This window comes from Zootoca vivipara, chromosome 3 (assembly GCF_963506605.1).
Source record: "Zootoca vivipara chromosome 3, rZooViv1.1, whole genome shotgun sequence".
Taxonomy (NCBI): domain Eukaryota; kingdom Metazoa; phylum Chordata; class Lepidosauria; order Squamata; family Lacertidae; genus Zootoca; species Zootoca vivipara.
This window is the reverse complement of record NC_083278.1, coordinates 48,285,449-48,306,384: the sequence shown is the minus strand read 5'-3', so window position 1 is coordinate 48,306,384 and position 20,936 is coordinate 48,285,449. Positions and strand designations below refer to the sequence as shown.

Below are 20,936 nucleotides of genomic sequence, written 5' to 3'. Positions count from 1 at the left end.
TTAATACTGTAACTTCTGTGTATAGGATGGGAGGTTGATAATGCAGGCTAATACCTGTTGGTGCTTAACATCTTGATCTAAATGTGAGTCACTTCATCATGTGACATCAGCAATTGCTGCAGTAACAGCCTAATATTGCGTGTACTGATTCTTGCCTTGCCCTAGCTAATTGGTATATCTCCTCCTAAATGAGTAAGTTGAAGTTGCAAAAAACCCAGCTTGTAAAGTAGATTAATATCATCTTCTAGCACTCAGGTCTATTGGTTTATGAAATCTCATCTGATAGCTTTATTGTACTGATGCTTTGCTCATTTTGACCCACCTTTACCCTCTAGCACTGCAGTCTCTGCTAAAATACTTTGTAAAACTCCAGAGACATGGTGCAAATTTGCATGATTTCCATAAAATTGGTGGTGAATTTGGAACTCTGTGTAGCCCTTTGCTGATAAACTTCCCTTTTGTTAGTTTAGAATGAACATCTGGGTGGTCAAATAAGTTGTAGTCACTGAACAGCAGAGGTCACTGTTCCCTTAAGGAACAGTCAAGGAAGTATTGAGGGGTTTTCTAACATGCTTTCTGCCTTCATTTGCTAGTTTAACTGATGAAGAATCTCGAAAGAATTGGGAAGAATTTGGCAATCCTGATGGGCCACAAGGTAGACCTGTAACAACTTCTTCTTCTTCTTCTTCTTCTTCTTCTTCTTCTTCTTCTTCTTCTTCTTCTTCTTCTTCTTCTTCTTCTTCTCCCTTCTCCCTTCTCCCTTCTCCCTTCTCCCTTCTCCCTTCTCCCTTCTCCCTTCTCCCTTCTCCCTTCTCCCTTCTCCCTTCTCCCTTCTCCCTTCTCCCTTCTCCCTTCTCCCTTCTGATTGGGTTGCCCCAGCCACTCTATATATCTATATCTATATACCTGAGTTTATTTAGTACTCCAACTTTTGTCCTTTCTGGTGGTGGCTAGGGTTGCCAACTCAATAGAGGACAGGACTTCTGTGCCTCTAATTGCCCTGCTCTCTTTTGAGTCTGGAAACCTGAAAGAGAAACCAGCAGACCCTTTGTTTAATTTCCAAGTATTGAGTCTGGCAACCCTAGTGGTGGCTGGAGTTTTATTCATTTTGTTCACTGTTACACGTCTTTGCACCAACTGCACTTTTCCATACACCCAAATCTAGCATTTTTCAGTTGCGCCACACTGAGCCCCCCCCCCCATTTAATCATCCAAATAACCAGCCTGGAAAATTTCTACATGTTTTGCTTCGTGAATTGTTTTTGATGGGTAAGAACCTCAAATGCAGCATTGTCCAGCACTTAATTCTATTAAATTACATGTAAATAGTAACACTGACATAAATGATTGCTTTTGTGCAGGCATAGAATGCAGCCATAATATGCAATACTTTGTATGCGCAGCTTCCTTATTACTCTAGTACAGTCACACATGGGGTTCTCTGCCTGCAAAGAACCAACTCACTGTGAAGCTCTAGCCAGGCAGCTGGCAGCTGTATGGTGAGCACCTCCTTGTCAGTTCCAATTGCCATGGCATCAGCAGCACTGGGAGCTTGCTCTGTAGGCATAGCTCTTCAGTAAGCTATTCAGCTGGTCTGAAACCAGATTGAAATGGTTCTGATAATCAGTATCATTCAGATGAGCTTGCATGGCAGCCACCTGATCACGCTTTGGCCAAGAAGGCAATATTTGCAACTAGCCAATAGTTATTACAATTTTCCATGTCTAAGGAAAATTTCTTTTAGGAGCGATCTCACAGTCTCCTGTTTCAAGGCAGCTGGGACTTGATTAGTTTCATAAAGGAGCATTCACCACTTCCTGGACCCAGCTGGGATTCTTTGCCTGTACATAATTCTTTTTCAAATGGTTATCTGTGCTTTTTTTTTTTTTACACAAATCGGGTCACCCTTCCTCCTCCAAGTGCCTTTTGTTTCTTGGCAGATGTGAGGGAGTTGAATGGAAAGGGCTACCCTAATCTCTCAAGCCATACATCAGTAGCAAAGGATTCCCATGAGGGTTAAGAGCCTGAGCACCAGCTCCCTGGCTAGAACTCTCGAATATCCCAATAGTTAGCTCTGCGCAAATGTGAAACTCTATATGTGACTGTCACAGGCGGTCATTTCAAGAAATTCAGTTCCTGTTTCCCCAACATTCAGGAGGTACTGGTATATTTTTCTGAAAATTCACAATATATGCAGCTTACACAAATGCATGAATTCATTTGAGTTTACTGTCTTACTATTTCATAACCTGTTTTCTTGTTCTTTGCAGCTACAAGCTTTGGGATTGCATTGCCAGCTTGGATTGTGGATCAGAAGAATTCTATTTTGGTATGGTAACATTCTGTTCTCTTCCAGTTTAACTGTTCAAGCTGAAAAACCACAGTGCAGATTACTTATGAGTATTCGCGGGTTCCGTAGTAGTTTTCAGAAAGGTGACAATCCATGCATGCAGGATATTTATAAGCCTTGGCTTTTCTGTAACCAGCTGTGAAGAAGTGCTTATGCACTGCCCATTCAGAGTTGTGGACTAGTTTTGTAAAGAGTTAAAATGCATCTAAAATGCTTCAGCCCTGGAGTGGTGCATCCGTTGGAGTATTTAAAATGGGTCTAGCAAGAAAAACATAAGGTGGGCTTTCAGTACAAATCTTAAAATATCCTACTTGATTGCTTGTAAGTTTCTGAATTTTTTACTTTTAAGTGCTCAGTGGTTTTGTCCTTCAAACACCTTAACAGATGGCTGTAATGGTGAAGACTGATTGCTCTATCTGTAATTACTTATGACTTTGTCAGAATGTCTGATCTTCTCCCATTCTATTCTTCTAGGTCCTGCTTGTTTATGGATTGGCATTTATGGTTATTCTTCCAGTGGTTGTAGTAAGTATTTATGAAAGGGAAAAGGTGCATTTTGGTAAAAGATGGGGCTGCAGGGTCACTGGGCTTACAACCATATTCCACCTGCACATTTATTGGCCCTGCAAGCACACTTTTACAGTGCAGAGTGTCAGAACTGGAGGCTATATTATTTTGACATATTTTAATGAAATTAATAGCTGTCACTTTTTCTGTCTTGAATGTTTTAGGGTTCCTGGTGGTATCGATCAATACGCTACAGTGGAGACCAGATTCTCATCCGCACCACCCAAATTTATACCTATTTTGTTTATAAAACAAGAAACATGGATATGAAAAGTAAGTTTCAAAGCACCAGTTAAAAGGATGAATTGTTGAATTCTGCACTCATTTGACTGTTCTTCAGCATTTAAAAATGTAACTCTCTGTGTGGAATGCCTAAGCATTCAATGGATCAATGTTTCAGTGTGCTTAGGGGTTTTCTTTAGAATGCTGCTCAATTCCTTCAGGTAGATGTGGGAACTTAGGATGGTAAGTGTCTGTTGGTGCTGCCGCTTTAGACTTAAGGTAGAGATTTGCATGACTGAATGCTCTTCCTCCTATAACCCTCTCTTGCCACATATAAAGAATTAACACATCTGAGTGAAAGCTAGGCTAAAACTGTTTTCCGTGAAATACAGTTTTTAATGCAGTTGTTTGTTTTTTAGCAGTCATGTGAGCTTCTCCTTGCAGTGGTACAGTTCAGATATATGCTTGCCTACCTCAGTGAGAACTAGGCCCATTGTGGTGGCTGAGAAAACAGCTCCCGCCTCCTTTTATTGTATCCTGATTTCCTTGTCTGGAAGCAGATGTGCGGGCAGTGGGAAGGCGCTGTTACACTATTTTGTGGGAGCTGGGTAATTGTAGTAAAATGGTATTTCCAAATGCTTGCTTTGTATTTATATTCTGGTTTTCTTTGCAGGACTTATAATGGTTTTAGCAGGTGCTTCCGAATTTGACCCGCAGTATAATAAAGATGCAACAAGCAGACCTGTAGACAACATTCAAATACCACAGGTTTGCTATTGCTGAGAAACATTAAACTACGTGTGTTGGTGCCAAAATATTATTTAGTTAACCCCCTTCTGTTTGTCGTTTCAGCTAATCAGGGAAATTGGCAGCATTAATTTGAAGAAAAACGAACCTCCTCTTACCTGTCCTTACAGCCTGAAGGCCAGAGTGCTCTTACTGGCTCACCTTGCCAGAATGAAAATTCCTGAGACACTTGAACAAGGTACCTTGCTTGAGAAACCACAATGGCATAAGGCTAGAACTAGGCCTTGAAGTGGATCATGTCAAGTCATAAGTTTTGGTCTGATCACTTTCTTGGTTTTTATGGCCAGGCATGTGTGCACTGTCTTTTTTTTTTTTTAAGAAAAATCACAAAGGGATCCATATTCCATGCTAAGAGAAGTGTAATTATGCTGATAAATTACGCAAATTAAATACATTGAATAACTTACTTTCATTAGGCATCATTTATAGTGTTTAGTCCTGGAAACCATACTGCACATTTGAAATCTTGCCTCTACCCCTGGGCATATCAAAACCTCTCTGGCTTCTGAGGTCTGAAGCTGCACCAAGCAAAATTGGCTTCCTCACTCAGATGTCAAAGAGATAAATAAATATATGACCTTCCATAATATTTGAAGGCACCCCTGTATCGGGAAGCTTTTCATGTGTTGTTTTCATTCTGTTGTGGTTATGTATATTCTGTTGGTAGCTGCCCAGAGTGGCTGGGGCAACCTAGTCAGAGGGGCAAAATTGGACACAAACCAATTTGGAAGTTTCAGGCTCTCCTGTGTATGAAAGTGTCACATACTGTGAATCTTTCTTTTGACCTCTTGAATCGGACTTCTTTGGGTTTTAGGCTGAATTGGGTTTTTTTGTTTTACGGAGTTGAGAAGAGATAAGTGTTGCAAATATATCACGTCTCACAACCCTGGCTCCCCGCCCCTCCTTTTTTTTTTGCAGAAGGGAAAGGAAATACACTTTCTCACCCACCTATGGAGTTTCTGTTGATTATTTTGACAGTATTATTTTGAAGTGCAGCATTTTACCTTTCTGCTTCTATCCGTTTACTTAGGATCACACTCAGACACCATTGGGTTGGGGAGCTAAAAAGTCCCTCTGCTCTTGATAACTCCAGCCATTAAAAAAAAACAAAAAACCTGCTCCTATCTTGTCTAATTCAGTTGGGCACAATGGTCACAGAGGAGGACAGAGCTCCAAGGAAGGGACTTAGTTCAGTGGTAGATCATCTCTTGGTCGCATGTTGAAGGTTTCAGGTTCAATCTCTGGTGCCTCCCTAGAGAGCTGCTGCCAGTTGGTGTAAGCAATACTAAACTAGATGGACCAATGGTCTGAATTGGTATGAGGTAGCTCCCTGTATTGCTGTTGCTTGAAAGAGGCCATTTCAGCATTTGTTTGACAAGTTGCGCCTTCTACAATTCCCTCTCTTTTTATTAACTTACACAGCAAAGGTGACTAACCTGTGGCCTTCCAGATGTTTTTGGACTACAGTCCCATCCACAAACACGGTGATCAGGGATATTGTAGGCCATCATCATCTGGAGGGAGGAGAGAGTACATACAGCAAAGCAGTTGAAAGTGATCATGCTTTAGTTTTAGGTAAATCTTAGGTATAAGGTTGTTCCTAAGGGAGACACGATTGGGATGGGCCACACATTATGACACTTCTCTCTGTAACAACATATGGCAATGAGATATAATAGTGGTATAACATAAGCAAAAAATGAGACAAAAGCTACAGTGTGTGGCAAGATTGACCTTATATACAGGACTGTTGAATGTCTTATGTCTTGCAGATCAGCAGTTTATCTTGAAAAAGTGTCCTGCTTTGCTTCAAGAAATGGTTAATGTAATCTGCCAACTCATCATAATGGCGCGTAGCCGTGAAGGTAAGAATAAGCTTTATTATATGCTAGCTTGTAAAATATACCTTCACATCATCATGAATTCTACAAGATATCGATAATTTCCCCCTCAAAATAATTTGTTTCTAGCAGATACAGGCAATTTATTAGGGAAATAGTTATAGAAAGAAGTAGCCAATTTTCTGTAAAGAAAGAGTAATTTTCTTATGTGAAGTTGCCATTTCATGGACTGTTTTTTTTAAAAAGGCTTTTACTGACTTATGTCAAATCAATATCTAAGGGAGGTCTCCAACAAAGTAGTTACATTAGCCCAAAGATTTCAATTTGCACAACTGACCTTAACCCCCCTCTCCTCCCCTTGCCCTTCAGAACAGATTTATGGGGTACAGAGAGTGAGGAGGGGGAAATTCTGTTGCACTACAAGAAGTCCTTGTGCTACTGGAACTACTTCATACCACCCTAAATACTTATTTTGAAAATAAGATACTAAAGTGGCTATTAAACTGTGTTGCATTAATACACAAAACATTAGAAACAAAACAGCATTTTTAAAATTAAAAACCAGTCTTCCTCCTTTGAATGTACTCTCCAGTTTCACCTAAGTATATAATACAACCTTAGAGAATTGACATTTTCAGTAAAAACCTTTGTTGTATTAATTCCTGAGTTACTGAAATGTCTCACTAACAGTTTAGTATACATTCTTTTTCTCCTTCTCTCCCATTCCTCCAGAAAGAGAGTTTCGTGCTCCATCATTGGGTTCTCTGGAAAACTGCATGAAGCTTTCACAGATGACTGTTCAAGGGCTTCAGCAGTTTAAATCTCCACTCCTCCAACTCCCACACATTGAAGAGGACAATCTCAGAAGGGTTTCTAATCATAAAAAGGTAAGGTGCTGTAGGTTATCAGGAGCCATGTTCAAACCAACTTGTTCTGTCTATGACTTGGAAAAAGTTACTGTAATTCCACAATGCCTTGACTCGGTTACTTAATTTTCTAGAGAGTGCCACTGTTCATACTTTCTGTTTTTACTGTGATAGATGTTAGCAATATGAATAAATTATGTGGTAGTGGGTTTTATTTTTGGAAAATAGAATTTTTGCTCTTTTTTTTTACCCAGTACAAAATCAAAACCATCCAAGACTTGGTGAGTTTAAAAGCATCAGATCGCCACAATTTACTGCACTTCCTTGAAGATGAAAAATATGAAGATGTTATGGCTGTCCTTGGCAGTTTTCCACATATCACCATGGATATAAAACCCCAGGGTAGGTGGTGTTCTAAATGTCCGCTCTTCATAATCTGGTATGCATTCATGGTGCACGTAAAGGTGTATGTAGAATTTACATTGTTTAGCTTTAAGGAACTGCAGATTTCCTGCATTCTGTAGTCTTAGATTTAGAGTTTGAGAAAGCTCCAGCTTGCAAGCCAATCTTAGACTGCCAGTGGGTCCAATTTGGCCTACAAAGTCATTTCTCCTTTGCCATGCCCACTTACCAATCAGAAGACATCACCAGGTAACATCAGTTGATGGGCAGAGAGTTAAATCTTGTGCAGAGTGCTGCCTCAGCAGCACATTTCCTGCGAGGAACACCCTGGTGAACCGAACACCTCTCCACACTCCTTGTGCCACATTCAGAAAGTCCCTTGAGTCTTAACTTTCAATTGGATGGGTAGTTAAAGGTGCCAGTGAGGGCTTTAAGTTGCATTTTCAAACTTCTTTTAAGATGTTCTCAAGTAGGATTGCAGTCATCAATTTGACAGCTGAGTGAAGCTTATTTACAAGAAAGCCATTAAATTGGGGGGAAAAACCCAGTGTAAATTGATGTATCATTTCACCCCTTCCTCTTCCCTCCCAAGTTTTGGATGATGAGGACAGCAACAACATCACAGTAGGATCGCTCGTTACAGTTTTGGTCACCCTAACAAGACAGACAATGGCAGTGAGTATTCTTATTTGCACACATTATTTTTGGGTTCAAACTTTCAAAAATGTATGTTGAGCAAAAAAAAAAAAACCCCTTAACCTCCATCTAATTGCATACCTGGTTCATAAATTGAACATCAGTAGTCAATGATATGCTCTGAGTCATCATTGATGGCCAAGGACCATATTTCAGTGGTAGAACCCCTGCTTTGCCTACAGAATGTCCCACGTTCAATCCCTGGCCTCTCCAGGTAGGGCTGGGAAAGGCACCCTATCTGAAGACCTCTGGACTGTCTGAAACTCAGCAGTACTGAGCAGGATGGGATCAGTGGTCTCTATACAAGGCAGGTTCCAATGTTCTCATGTATTAAGGGTTACTGAAGATACAACACCAGAGAGAAGAAAATTTCAGACCTCGCATTCACATACTTTTCTGTGCAGTCAGCCTCACATACTCAGCTGCCAATCATTTGGAAAGCAAGTGATTTCATGTTGGTTAACCAGTTTTGTAGACTAGATGTAGGATGATGATGATGATGATAATAATAATAATAATAATAATAATAATAATAATAATAATAATTTATACCCTGCCCCTCTGGGCGGCTCCAAACAGAATATTAAAAGCACAATAAACCATCAAACTTTAAAAACTTTCCTAAACAAGGCTGCCTTCATATGTCTTCTAAAAGTCAGAGAGTTGTTTATTTCCTTGACATCTGATGGGAGGGTGTTCCACAGGGCGGGAGCCACTACCGAGAAGGCTCTCTGTTAATAACTAGAATCTTCATATGTTTGAGGAGTGAGCTAGTGCCTTGCCCTAATATCCATTCGGAACATTGAGTAGATCATGAATTCATGTCGTTGGTATTGTGAGACTAATAGACTTTGCTTGCCTCCCTATTCAGGAAGTATTTGAAAAAGAGCAGTCGACCTGTTCAGCTGAAGAGCAGCCTGCAGAGGATGGCGTAAGTTCAGAACTAGTGGTTTTGGGTGACTATGTTGCAACTCAATGAGCGCCTTATGTTAGAAATAAATGGAAATATAGCTACATTAAAAGCATGCTCCTCAGCTGTTTGCATAAGTATCCCACTTAACCCTCCCCAGGCACGGCTGTCAAGAGCAGTGTGATCGATGTTGGACACTAGAGCAGATCTGCTGTGCCTGCTAAATCTCGCGTGCAGCCACCATTTCTGATTATAGTTATGCAGTGTCTTGTCTCACCTTGGCTTGCCTTTCTCATTGCCTTGGCAATGAGAATGCTACATGCCTCCACCAGCATGTAGCATGTGTTACCGTATCCATTGGCTCTGGGGAGGCTGGCTATCAAACGGAACGCTCTGAGACCCAGAGGTGTCCTGGCAGATATTGTTGCCCGCAGGCTTGCTACTTTGCTACAAAATTAAAAGTCTCTGAGGTTATAAGTTGTAACCGTTAAAACACTTGAAAGCAGCTTGACGTGGAAGCGTCCTGTCTTAATGTTAAACCCTTGTTTACTTTGCAGCAAGGCGATGCTAACAAAACGAAGAGCAAAGGATGGCAGCAGAAGAACAAAGGGACAAAGAAGGCTTCGAAATCAAAGAAGAAGAAAGTTGTGAAAAAGAAGCCTGCCCCAGCACCTCTTCAGCAAACGAAGCAGCAGAAGCAAAAGCAAGCAAATGGAGTAGCAGGGAGTGTATGTATCAGCACAGATGGGAGTGGGGAGGAGCGGCTAAGCTATGAGACCTAACAGAGAGCACTGACTAAAATCCTAGGAAAAAGTAGAGCAGTGTTTAAACCAGCCCTTTTAGAAGTCAAAACCAAGCCAACAAGCTGCATATTGTAGGCAGTGTAAAATCACCTTACTCAGGTTAGAAAAAAATGCTTTTTTTCAGGATTCGAAAGCAGGCCCCTATTGTTGGAAATTGTTGACAGAAATTTAGTGTTGCTGTCCATCCTTATCTAGGTCTCATAGACCGGAGACAGGGGTGTGTATATATATTACATCACATACACACTCGTATGTTTATCTATGAATAAAAACTGCAGTATGCCAGACATTTATTTTAGATAGAATTTGATAACATGGCTTCTTTTGTTTCGTTAGGCAATATTAGTTGTCAGCCTTTTCGTAAGATTTTTTCTAACAGTTCTTGGAAGAGAAGGACATGGCTACACTAGAGGCCAGGAACCTTTCACCTGCTCTTGGCCAGTGAGGCCGTTTTCCCCTAACCATGACTGCCTGTCCCACACAAGACATCATCTGTGACATCATGTGTACGGCAGGTAGAGACATGACTGGGAGTATTGAAGCTTGCTCCTGGTTTTGCATTGGCAAGAGAAAGCATGTTTTGTCTTTACTGCCCATCAGCTGTTGGGTGATAGAGCTAAAGCCTACTGCATCGACTGCATGTGGCACTTTGAAGTCCCAAATCACTTGGCATAATTGTGACATTGGGTGATTGAGAGGTGGCAGTCCTGCCCGCCTATCAAATTTGTCCTGCAGTGCTGAAAAGCTATGCATGAAATGGAAGGATTCAGTGCAGTATTCAAGCAAATCTTCTGTTCCATCTTATGCCATCAGTGTCAGAGCTCTTGAGTACTGTTATTAAAGTAATCACAGGATTGTCCTTTTTCTGTAGGAAGTTGTAAAGGAAGACGACGATGAAGTTTCTGATAAAGGGAGTGAATCTGATGAAGATGACACTAATAGAGACTCTTTAAGTGACAAAGATGATGGAAGCGACAGAGACTCCGACAGAGAACAAGACGAGAAACAAAGCAAGGATGATGAAGCTGTAAGGCTCACTTCTCATTGTGTGATGTCACTGCCATGTAACATCAATAATAGGATGGTGGTCGACTGATTATAACCATGTGTACTGGGAAAACTTTTTTGTCGTTAAGAGGGCCCTCCGTCAGAGTTCTTACATTCGTGAAAAGGGGGAAATGCTGTTTCTCAGCTAAGAGCATCGTTGAAGGGAATAAATCAAAGACTGCTAGTCATGATTAGCACTCCAGCATCAGAAGCAGTCTGCCTCTGAATATCAGTTGCTAGGAATCACAAGTGGAAAGAGTGCTGCTGTGCTCGGGTCCTGCTTGTGGGCTCCCAATAGACACCTGGCTGGCCACTGTTGAGTATAAGATGCTGGATTAGATGGGCCATTGGTCTTCACCAGGACTGTTCTTATGCTGGAAACACACAGACACACACAGACACACACAGACACACACAGACACACACAGACACACACAGACACACACACACTTGTATGCGCATCTCGGTAACTGATGAGCTTCCTGTATAATTCCCCATATAAAATCTCCACTCTGCATTAGAAGCTATGGTAGTATAGTAATTATTGCATTGCATAAATTTGTGCACACTTGGTTCTAGAACTAGAATTCTGGAAGACTATGTCTCAGCAACGCGTAAGCTACTGCTTATAATATTTTAAGTGTAGAGAAGACTGATGGGTGAGGAAAAGAATTGCGATATTGTTGACACAGAGAAAATCCATGCCTTGGTTGCAGAATATAAAGCTGTGAAGCTGGTTATTTCTTATGTTGGAAATATGTTGGGGGATTTATTGGGGTAAATATGTTGGTGGATTTATTGAAAGATGGCAACGATAACGGGTAAGAATTTATTAAAAAAACCTTGGTCCTATCATCATTGTCAGTAACATTAAGATGTTTGTATTCCCATTTTCATTCACCTACACTTCCTACCACATTGTGAAATTACTTTCTAAAATATGCTGAATAATTTTTCTCTCTCCATTAGGAGTGGCAAGAATTACAGCAGAGTATACAGCGCAAGGAACGGGCTCTCTTGGAAACCAAATCAAAAATAACCCACCCTGTGTACAGTCTCTACTTTCCTGAGGTCAGCAGATGGAGAGTTAAATAATGTTGCATTGAAATCATTCTCTTTTGACAAGTTATAAAGCCAATTTAAGTATAAAACTTGATTCTGAAATTAATATTGTAAAGCTTTAAAAAAATTTAAAATCTTTTCATGACAGTTGTTCACAAAGTAAGGGAGACCTGAAGACTTCAAACACTGCAGTACCTGGCTATCTTTATGCATAACCATACTCTTAATTTCTCCCATTTGTTCAGGAGCAGTTCCAAATGTGTTGTTCTTGTAAAGTGGTATAGGAAACTGCAGTCTCTTGAGTTTTGCTGCGGATCTTGGCAATAACTTCTTTAGATATTCCATGTTGTACTTTCTGCAGAATGTTGAGCTGGGATTTGCTGAGGTTGTATCTTCCTTCTCATTATACTACTAAATAAGCTATTTCTTGATAAGTGCAGCTAAGAACTGCACAGGTTGCCATGGAACCTTGCCCTCATATTCAGTTCCACAAACATACTGATTTCCTGGCATGCTTATGTTTACAACCCATCTGCTTGAAAAGAGCATTGCCCACTCCACAGGTAGTGTGCCAACTTAATCCAGACACTCTATTCTAACAGTGATCTACTTAAAAAGGAAACCGTTAGAACAGAAATCTAAATCTTTCTTGTCAAACAGTGCCCAAATATTGGGCAACATGTTTAGTTTTGTCTGACACTTAAGACTGCTCCGTTTCTTCAAAATTGTGCCAATCTCATTAATATTGGCTTGCCATATGAACAGTTTATTCTTTGTTCATCTGCCATGCTAGAGTGCAGAACTAGCCATTGTGATTAATATTTTAATAACACAAGAGCCTTTATTTTTTTGAAAACAATTGCTCTCTTTTTAATCCCTATTTACCCTGTTTCTCTGAAAATAAGACATAGCCATAAAATAAGCCGTAGCAGGATTTTAAAGCATTCAAGGAATATAAGTCATACCCCGAAAATAAGACATAGTGATAGGCACAGCAGCAATGCTGGCTGCGGCAGGAGGAGGAGGAAAAAAAATGAGACACCCCCTGAAAATAAGCAATAGTTGTTGTTGTTTTTTGAGGAAAAATAAATATAAGACGGTGTCTTATTTTCGGAGAAACACAGTAGAGTGTGTTTTGTACCATTGAGAGTGCAAATTAAGACACATCAGTTAGATCTGTTTTGTGGAAATTGGAAACACTGGAATTCTGTTCACACAAAATTAAGCATCATAAAACTGAAACAAGAAGACCCTTCTACGAAAGGTAGAAATATTGACCCCTAACAGAGTGCTCATGGTCAGGATGCCAGTTGCATCCTCTTTGAGGTCACTATAACTTGTGGTGCGCTCAAGCAGGACATCTTAACTTCCTCCCATCTCATTTTCAGTTTTTCAACCTACTAAAACTCCTCTAAGTCACAGAGCACCCCACCCCTATTTGGATATTTCGGGGAAGGGGGGCTTTGTACGTGTAAAAATGGACACTTCAAGATTCACCTGAGCATGTGATGCCTGTCTGTTCCTGTTGTGACTCTATTTTGGCTCAGTCATATTGGCACTCAAACACCTGAGTCCACTATGTATTCAATCTAGGCAATTTAGGCCTAGTTATCTCAAGCAGTTGGTAAGGCGTGTACCAAGTATATTATTTATTATTAGTTTACTATTTCATTTTGTCTACTTACGCTACACTTACTAGATCTAACATATCGAAATGGTTTACAATAAGGAGTCGGAGACTAAAGCAATGAAGAGTCAAGGGATCTATATCCCTTTGTAATGCAGGTGGCAGCTCTCATATGATTGGGCAGAAGATTCTGATGCAGAAGCATGTAAAGGAGAAAGCTAGGCTCAGAACCCTCCTTCCCAACATCTAACTTTCTGTATTCATAAAGGGGCAATCCATATTGACAGCTTCTATCCTCAGTCTAAATCAGGCTTCCTCAACCTTGGCCTTCCAGATGTTTTGAGACTACAATTCCCATCATCCCTGACCACTGGTCCTGTTAGCTAGGGATCATGGGAGTTGTAGGCTAAAATCATCTGGAGGGTCGAGTTTGAGGAAGCCTGGTCTAAATGAAGGTAGTATAGATGAGACCCAAAGTTAGCACTTCATCTGTGCTTTCCAAAAACCTCACTGCCTAAAATGGCAATATTTTGACTCCCTGGTCTATATTAAGGGCAGTGAGGTGCAGTGAGGAAGAAGCTAAGAAAGCCTTCTTGGGATGAGCCAATTCAACCCAAGCGCTTGCAGCTCCTACTGAATGTACAAACATGCACAAGTTTTCAAATTGAAAATTAAATTTCACTGATCTAGGTTAAAGCTTTCTTTTTTTTTTTCTAACGTCCTCCCTATTTTTCTCCTGAACAGGAAAAGCAAGAATGGTGGTGGCTATATATAGCAGATAGGAAGGAACAAACACTAATATCTATGCCATATCATGTGTGTACACTAAAAGATCGGGAAGAGGTAAAGTTTCATGTTACTTTCCAACATTTGTTTGAACCACTGGTGTAGCAGTAAGATATTGATTTCCATTGACACTCTTATTCTTAAAAAAAAAACCACCACCAAACCCAGCAAGTATAAGTCTCTCCACTCTTCCAAGGGAAAGGAGCTGCTACACCTCTCAAAAGTAGATACAAATCATTAATAAAAGAGAACTAATAATGGCTGCTGTTTAACTTGTTGAGGGATCATGGGGCACCCATTATTGTTGTTATTGGTTTCTATTGATTTATTTGTTTGTTTCTTGCTTGTATAGGCTATTTTGTTTTTTAATATTTGATGCTTTGTTGTCTTTTATATATGTTGTAAGCCATCCAGAGTGGCTGGGGAAACCCAGCAAGATGGGCGGGATATGAATTTTAAAATTGTTGTTGTTGTTGTTATTTATTCTGGGCTTCTCTGTTCATTTTATCAAAACTGTTTCACAGCTCTGCTTGTATATGTCTGCTTATAACTTGATGTTGTGGATTAATTTTGTCTCTAGGTAGAACTAAAGTTTCCTGCACCTGGCAAACCTGGAAACTACCAATATACGGTTTATTTAAGATCAGATTCCTACATGGGCTTGGACCAGATTAAACCATTGAAGGTATGCTCTCTAACACTTGCGGGTTTGGGAGGGGAGTTTTTGCAAATTCACTGCAGAGATTGAAGGTGACTGTTGCTATCTGCTTAAGCACAAGCAACAAGACCCAAAGATTGCAACTACAAGTTAAAAAACCCTCTAACTTGGCTTACCACCCAAATATATGCATATCAATGCAATCACACACAGATCAGTGATAGAGCCATTTACAATGCAAAACTAAGAGAAAACTGCCTTTCAGGTACCAAAAACAGATCTAGAAGTTGTGTGCATTTCCCTGTGTAAAATGCATTCCATATCCTTGGGGCCACCGATTCCGCATCTGCTCGCCACTGATACCACTTCTGGAGGTGGAAGTAGTGCCTTCCCAGGAAGTGTGTATCGTGCTTTTTCTGGTAATTTCTTGCCTGGGAGAAGAGCTTCCCCTAGAGATTTTGTTCCACAAATGAGCTCTACTTGATCAAAAGGCTTCCCCTCTTATCTCATTCTTGTGGCAGTGCACATCTGTGTGCATATCTACAAGAGTAGTTATTTCTGCTCCTCCTTGGCTGGGACCTAAAGGATCTCAATCTGCATGCATTAAGATACTGGCAGGAAACATTTATCTCTCAAAAGAGAGATATATATATTCAGATATATTAGATGGAGTGGGGTCAGGAGTCCCTCACAAGGGGCTATTTAAGAGTGCTGGGGAACATAGTGGGAAAGACAGTGCCAGTAATTCCCTTTTGCAAGTGTCCCTTGCACTTGTACTAGCGTTAGATAAAATCCGGGATAGCAGTGCCACTTGCAGAGCTGCTTCAGTGCGACACCCGGAGATGTAAAAATGAACCAGTTAGGAGTGTACTTTTCTTTTTTTTAAAAAAAATTGTAGTATATAAATGAGCCATTTATATGAGCTAAAGCTGATTGACTCCTGCTGACGGAGCCCCTTAATAATAATAAATAACAATTTTATTATTTATACCTCACCCATCTGGCTGGGTTTCCCCAGCTGCCCTGGGCAGCTTGGAGCATATCTAAAAACATAAAACATCAAGCATGAAAAACCACCTGATACAGGGCTGCCTTCAGATGTCTTCTTAAAGTTGTGTGATTCTTTTATCTCCTTGAAATCTTGATGGGAGGGTGTTCTACAGAGTGGGTGTCCCTGCCGAGAAGGCCCTCTGCCTGGTTTCCTGTAACTTGGCTTATCGCAGCGAGGGAACCGCCAGAAGGGCCTCGGCACTGGACCTCAGTGTCTGGGCAGAACAATGGGGGTGGAGACGCTCCTTCAGGTATACTGAGCCAAGGCCATTTAGGGCTTTAAAGGTCAGCAACAGCACTTAGAATTGTGCTCGGAAGTGTACTGGGAGCCAATGTAGGTCTTTCAGGACTGGTATTATGTGGTCTCGGCAGCCACTCCCAGTCACCAGTCTAGCTGCCGCATTCTGGATTAGTTGTAGTTTCCGGGTCACCTTCAAAGGTAGCCCCACGTAGAGCGCATTGCAGTAGTCCAAGCAGGAGATAACCACTCTGGCGTGCACCACTCTGGCTACACAGTCTTTGGGAAGGTAGGGTCTCAGCCTGTGTACCAGATGGAGCTGGTAGACAGCTGCCCTGGACACAGAGTTATTGTGGTCATTGGGCTGTCACTGAGCTTCATCTTTTGATCTTCTCTGTTTCTGCACTTTCCCTTGAAGTTTATTGTTTATCATTAGCCTTGCTGTGTGTGTACAAAGTACATTACTGAAGTATTATAATTATTATTTGCCTTGTAACATAATTCATAATTCCGTAAGCGCCAACAACTTACAGAAAATAATTCATCTCTGTGTTCTAACTCGCTTCCATCCTTTTCTGGACAATCTCCCAAACTCTGTTTGCAGCTGGAAGTTCATGAAGCTAAACCAGTGCCAGAAAACCATCCACAATGGGATACAGCAATAGAGGGAGATGAGGACCAGGAAGACAGTGAAGGTTTTGAAGACAGTTTTGAGGAAGAGGAGGAAGAGGAAGAGGAGGATGACTAAAACAGTACCATGAACTAACTTCTGATAACACGGGATATCTCTACAAACTTTTGACCTGGGAAGGGATAAAACAAAAACAGTGCAGAAGTACTGAAGATGGATTTTTTTTTTAAGTTTCTCTTTACCAATTATGAGTGCTTTATGTAACTTCCCAGCGGAGGTCTCTTGATCAGTTGGTATAACCTGGAAGATGCATAGGGCTCTTTTACAGCCTTTAAGTACAGGACGGTGCATTTATTTCAACTGAAAATAAAAGCTTTTTTATTCTAAATGTCCAGACGTGTGGGCTATGTTGTCTGATCAACTTTTGGTCCAATATATTAAGAAGTACTATTATTAAATAGAAGCAATCTTTAAATCAACTTTTCACACGAGAAAGTTTATTTTAATACGCTGTTTGAAGTCTCCTGTTGAATTAACACCCCCCTGAGTTTCTGTTTTGGTAAAGTCTAAAAGCAGTTTTGCAGTGATACATGAACATTACTGAAGCTGAGATTTATAGCTTTAAACTTTCTGTTTTGTTTTGGACTTCAGAAATTGGCATCCTACTCTTAGTTGGGGACATTCCATATTGTCATGAGGGCTGGTTGTTGTTGTTTTTTTAAGACTTAATCTACCTTAAGCAGAGGGGGACTTTTGCCCCATACTCTCATGCAGGTTATAAATGTTTCTGAATCTTTCAATGGCTTAAAGCATATTTAAGCAACTAATATCAGCAAATCATACAGAATTTATTTATTTTGATAAAACTGTATGTATCAAATGACTGTGGGACCATATGTTACTCAATGTGGTGGCTTAATACATAACACCTTTTACAAAAGGTAACAATTATCAAAGCTGTCATTCTTGGCTTTTAATCTACCTTAGCCCTGTCAGAAGCCTTTTAGGACAGACACATAAGGCACGCCAAGGTGGTATGTTTTTGTATTTATTGAGAACAATTCAAAATAAACTGGACTAAATTTGATAAAACTGCGTTGCACTAGTGCATTTTCCCTCTCTACTGAGGGCCGAACAGGGATGAACCAGGCTTAATTCTCAACATAAAGAATTGCTTTCGATTTTTAAGTGTATTTCTGGAGCGTTCTGTGAAGGATAAGCAAAAACTTACTGCGGATTTCACTTTCTGCCCACATGTAAAGGTAATAACTATTGATGTGGTTAGAAGCTATAGAAATACATCTGAATGTCAATCATGTAGTAAGATTTTTATAACTATATGTTGAGGAACTGCAAGACTGAAATACTGTAAAACATTTGTGACAAATGAGTTTGTCATAACAGGAAAATTTCCATATAATGGAAGCTGCCCAAAAGCCAAATGAGCTGCTCACTAATTTGTGACCTTGTTTATGAAATAGAGGATTGTCACTTTAAATGCAAACTTACATTGATAATATTTCTTTGTAATTGCAATAGTTGCAAATAAAATTTGAAAAATGTCCTAAATGCGAAAATGGTTTCATTAAAAAAACAAAACAAAACCCTGTGCTAAGATGTTTTCCAAATTAAATTGTAGTGAATGGATGCAGTCCAGAAGTATGTGTGTGTGCCAGATAGAAACGTACCTGTATATTCAAGATTTGGGCTCCGTTTTCTGTTCCAGCTGCACATCACACCCAAAGTATCAGACCATTAAGTGTCAGAGCACAACAAAAAATGTATGCTACAAAATGGCTTGAGGCAGAAAATTAACCATCCTTGGCTTCAGAATTAAACAAGCCTTGACTTAAACTACAGGTTAGAACAGCACCCACCCCCCCAACCTGGTGCCTTTCATATGTTTTGGAATATCTCATTTCCCTGCTTTTCTTTGGGAACATTGGGAAATTAGTTTTCCCAGGGGCCACTCTTGTCAGGCAGTGCCCAGGCCTTATTCTTATTGAGAATGTGATGTTATGGGATAGGATGCAGAAACTAGCAGGCTTGTTCAACTCTTGCGGCTTAAGTATTTTTGCTCGACCTGCTTCTGTAGCCCAGGGGTCAGCAAACTTTTTCAGCAGGGGGCCGGTCCACCGTCCCTCAGACCTTGTGGGGGGCCGGACTATATTTTGGGAAAAAATATGAATGAATTCCTATGCCCCACAAATAACCCAGAGATGCATTTTAAATAAAAGGACACGTTCTACTCATGTAAAAACATGCTGATTCCCAGACCGTCCGCGGTACGGATTTAGAAGGTGATTGGGCCGCATCCGGCCCCCGGGCCTTAGTTTGGGGACCCCTGCTTTACAGTGAGCTACGGCCAACCCTAGCTCTGTCATAGGTACACCTGCATGCTACCAGTGTGCTTAAAACACTTGTTTGTCATATTTGCACTTAACCTTGCATAGGTGTGGGCTCTTTAAAAAGAGTGCACTTAAAGGGTAGCCAACATTGTTCTCTCTAATATTGCGGGACTACAAGCCATGAGAATTGGTGATGCTGGTTGGCATCTGGATGGCATCATGTTGGTGTTTCCTGCTGTCGGTGAAGCTTTACAACTTAAAGAAACAACGTTTTAACCCATCCCAGAGCACATAGCTGCTACCCTACCCTGGTTTCTCGTCTGCATTTCTCCTTTTTGCAATTTCCTCCTGCATCTCCAACTCTTACACATTTCACAACAGCATGCATTTGGGTGCAGCTCAATGCCTGCTCACTTTATTCATGCCCATCTTGAATTCAAAGTATTTTTGAGTAACATATTACTGTTCCAACTTCTGACTGATAGCAGGTAAAGAAACCTCAAAACAAAACACGATATTCTCTAAAAACTCATTAGCCGCAACATCAATCAAGTACTTGAAAAGAAAAAGGGCAGCTCAAACATCTCTGCTGAAAGCTTTTATTATTGCAGTGTCTCATTCCAGTAGGGGGAGACAAGCACATAATTTTATAATAAGGAAAACAAAAAGGTTGCTTGCTCGGAATAACAGTGAGATTTTTAAAAAGGCTCTCTGCTCTTAAAAGAACGAAATAGCCAGTCTTTGACTAATGTCAACACTGAGTATAATAAATCGAAAGTAATTTTATCTAGATTTTGATCATTCTGTGTAGCCATAATCCTGCTTAATAGCTGTTTCTGTCCCATCAGTCTCCACGGTACTTTACACGAGGGCAGGTCCATGCTCCAAGGAGGTTAAAATCTAAAATTTGGCATAGGAAATGGGAAGGGGAGGGAAATGGATGAAGGAATAAATGGTAATAGTGTTTCAATTACACCACATAGACCTAGGAACAGAAGGTGTTTGAACAAGAGAGTTGTGCCAAAGACTTGGATTCTTCATAATCACTTGTGTTGGCTAAACTCGTGCAGTGAAGTTTCATGGAAGATCCTGGAAACATGCAATAGTTGTCACTATAAATCTAGAAAAACAGCATTAGGGAAGGTTTAAGGAAGAAATCATCGGTTGGCTCTTGCCTTGCCTTCTGGCTTGTTTGAACTTTTTTGAAATGTTGCATTTCATTGTCTGACAACAACATGTAGGTGGTTCTAATGTAACTAGAAAGTCCCTTATCAAAAGACTTGGACCATTGAATATGACCCAACAATAAGCTCAACCAATACGTTTTTAACGAGCCTTTGGACTTTTTATCCTGTGTATCTGATTTCCTCCTACTTTCAGGTTTCTGTTGCAAAAACAGCCCTGTCCCCACCACATGATTTCTCTGTGAGTCTCCATGTGCTGTGTTTGACATCTCCTTTGTATTTCCCTCTGCAGTTTGTTGTAAAACAACTGATGTTATATGACTGAGGTGTAGAAGGTTCAAAGGCTTCCAATGATAGCCTGCCAGATGCAAGATGACATCATGTCAACTGAAGAGGCAGAATGCAGTAAAATTGCAATGTTGTGCTGCTCTTCTCTCATGTAGCATTTCAGACATGGAATGCTGTGATTTTAGTTGTAAGACTGGTTTTGAATAGCATGCTGGAGTTGCACCAGGAAGGAGATGTTGGAATTGTTTATTTCAAATACCTATATTCTGCCCTTTCCAAAATCTGGCCGCTAATCTAGCAATTATAAGCATGCAATATAAAATAAAACCCACTATGGAAAAAATACATTGCAATCTAAAGAGGAGTGGGGAGAGAGAAAGGTAAAAATCTTCTGGCTTCCCAAAAGTTTGCTTAAACTAACAAGTGTCTTGATTCTTTAGGGTGCGACAGGACTGTTTTTACTGCAAAAGACTAGGAAGGTTGCTTCTCTAAAAATTGTTACTAAAATTATTGCTTAAAAGAGTGGAGTATGAGAATCTGTATGCAGCATCAC

General features: G+C 40.4%; 1 protein-coding gene across 1 annotated transcript in view; it reads left to right on the top strand.

Moving 5' to 3' along the window:
• The window catches only part of SEC63 (SEC63 homolog, protein translocation regulator), a 30,996-nt gene extending 12,864 nt beyond the window's left edge, over positions 1–18,132 (top strand). Inside the window, exons 5-21 of the mRNA XM_035109287.2 lie at positions 594–655; positions 2,271–2,329; positions 2,825–2,875; positions 3,082–3,190; positions 3,813–3,907; positions 3,992–4,124; positions 5,719–5,811; positions 6,520–6,674; positions 6,908–7,055; positions 7,648–7,730; positions 8,623–8,682; positions 9,219–9,389; positions 10,336–10,491; positions 11,481–11,582; positions 13,945–14,043; positions 14,567–14,671; positions 16,537–18,132. Coding sequence (XP_034965178.1) covers positions 594–655; positions 2,271–2,329; positions 2,825–2,875; positions 3,082–3,190; positions 3,813–3,907; positions 3,992–4,124; positions 5,719–5,811; positions 6,520–6,674; positions 6,908–7,055; positions 7,648–7,730; positions 8,623–8,682; positions 9,219–9,389; positions 10,336–10,491; positions 11,481–11,582; positions 13,945–14,043; positions 14,567–14,671; positions 16,537–16,680 — 1,825 coding nt within the window. The 3' untranslated portion in view covers positions 16,681–18,132. The remainder of the gene's footprint in view (positions 1–593; positions 656–2,270; positions 2,330–2,824; positions 2,876–3,081; positions 3,191–3,812; positions 3,908–3,991; positions 4,125–5,718; positions 5,812–6,519; positions 6,675–6,907; positions 7,056–7,647; positions 7,731–8,622; positions 8,683–9,218; positions 9,390–10,335; positions 10,492–11,480; positions 11,583–13,944; positions 14,044–14,566; positions 14,672–16,536) is intronic.
• The last annotated feature ends 2,804 nt before the right edge of the window (positions 18,133–20,936 follow it).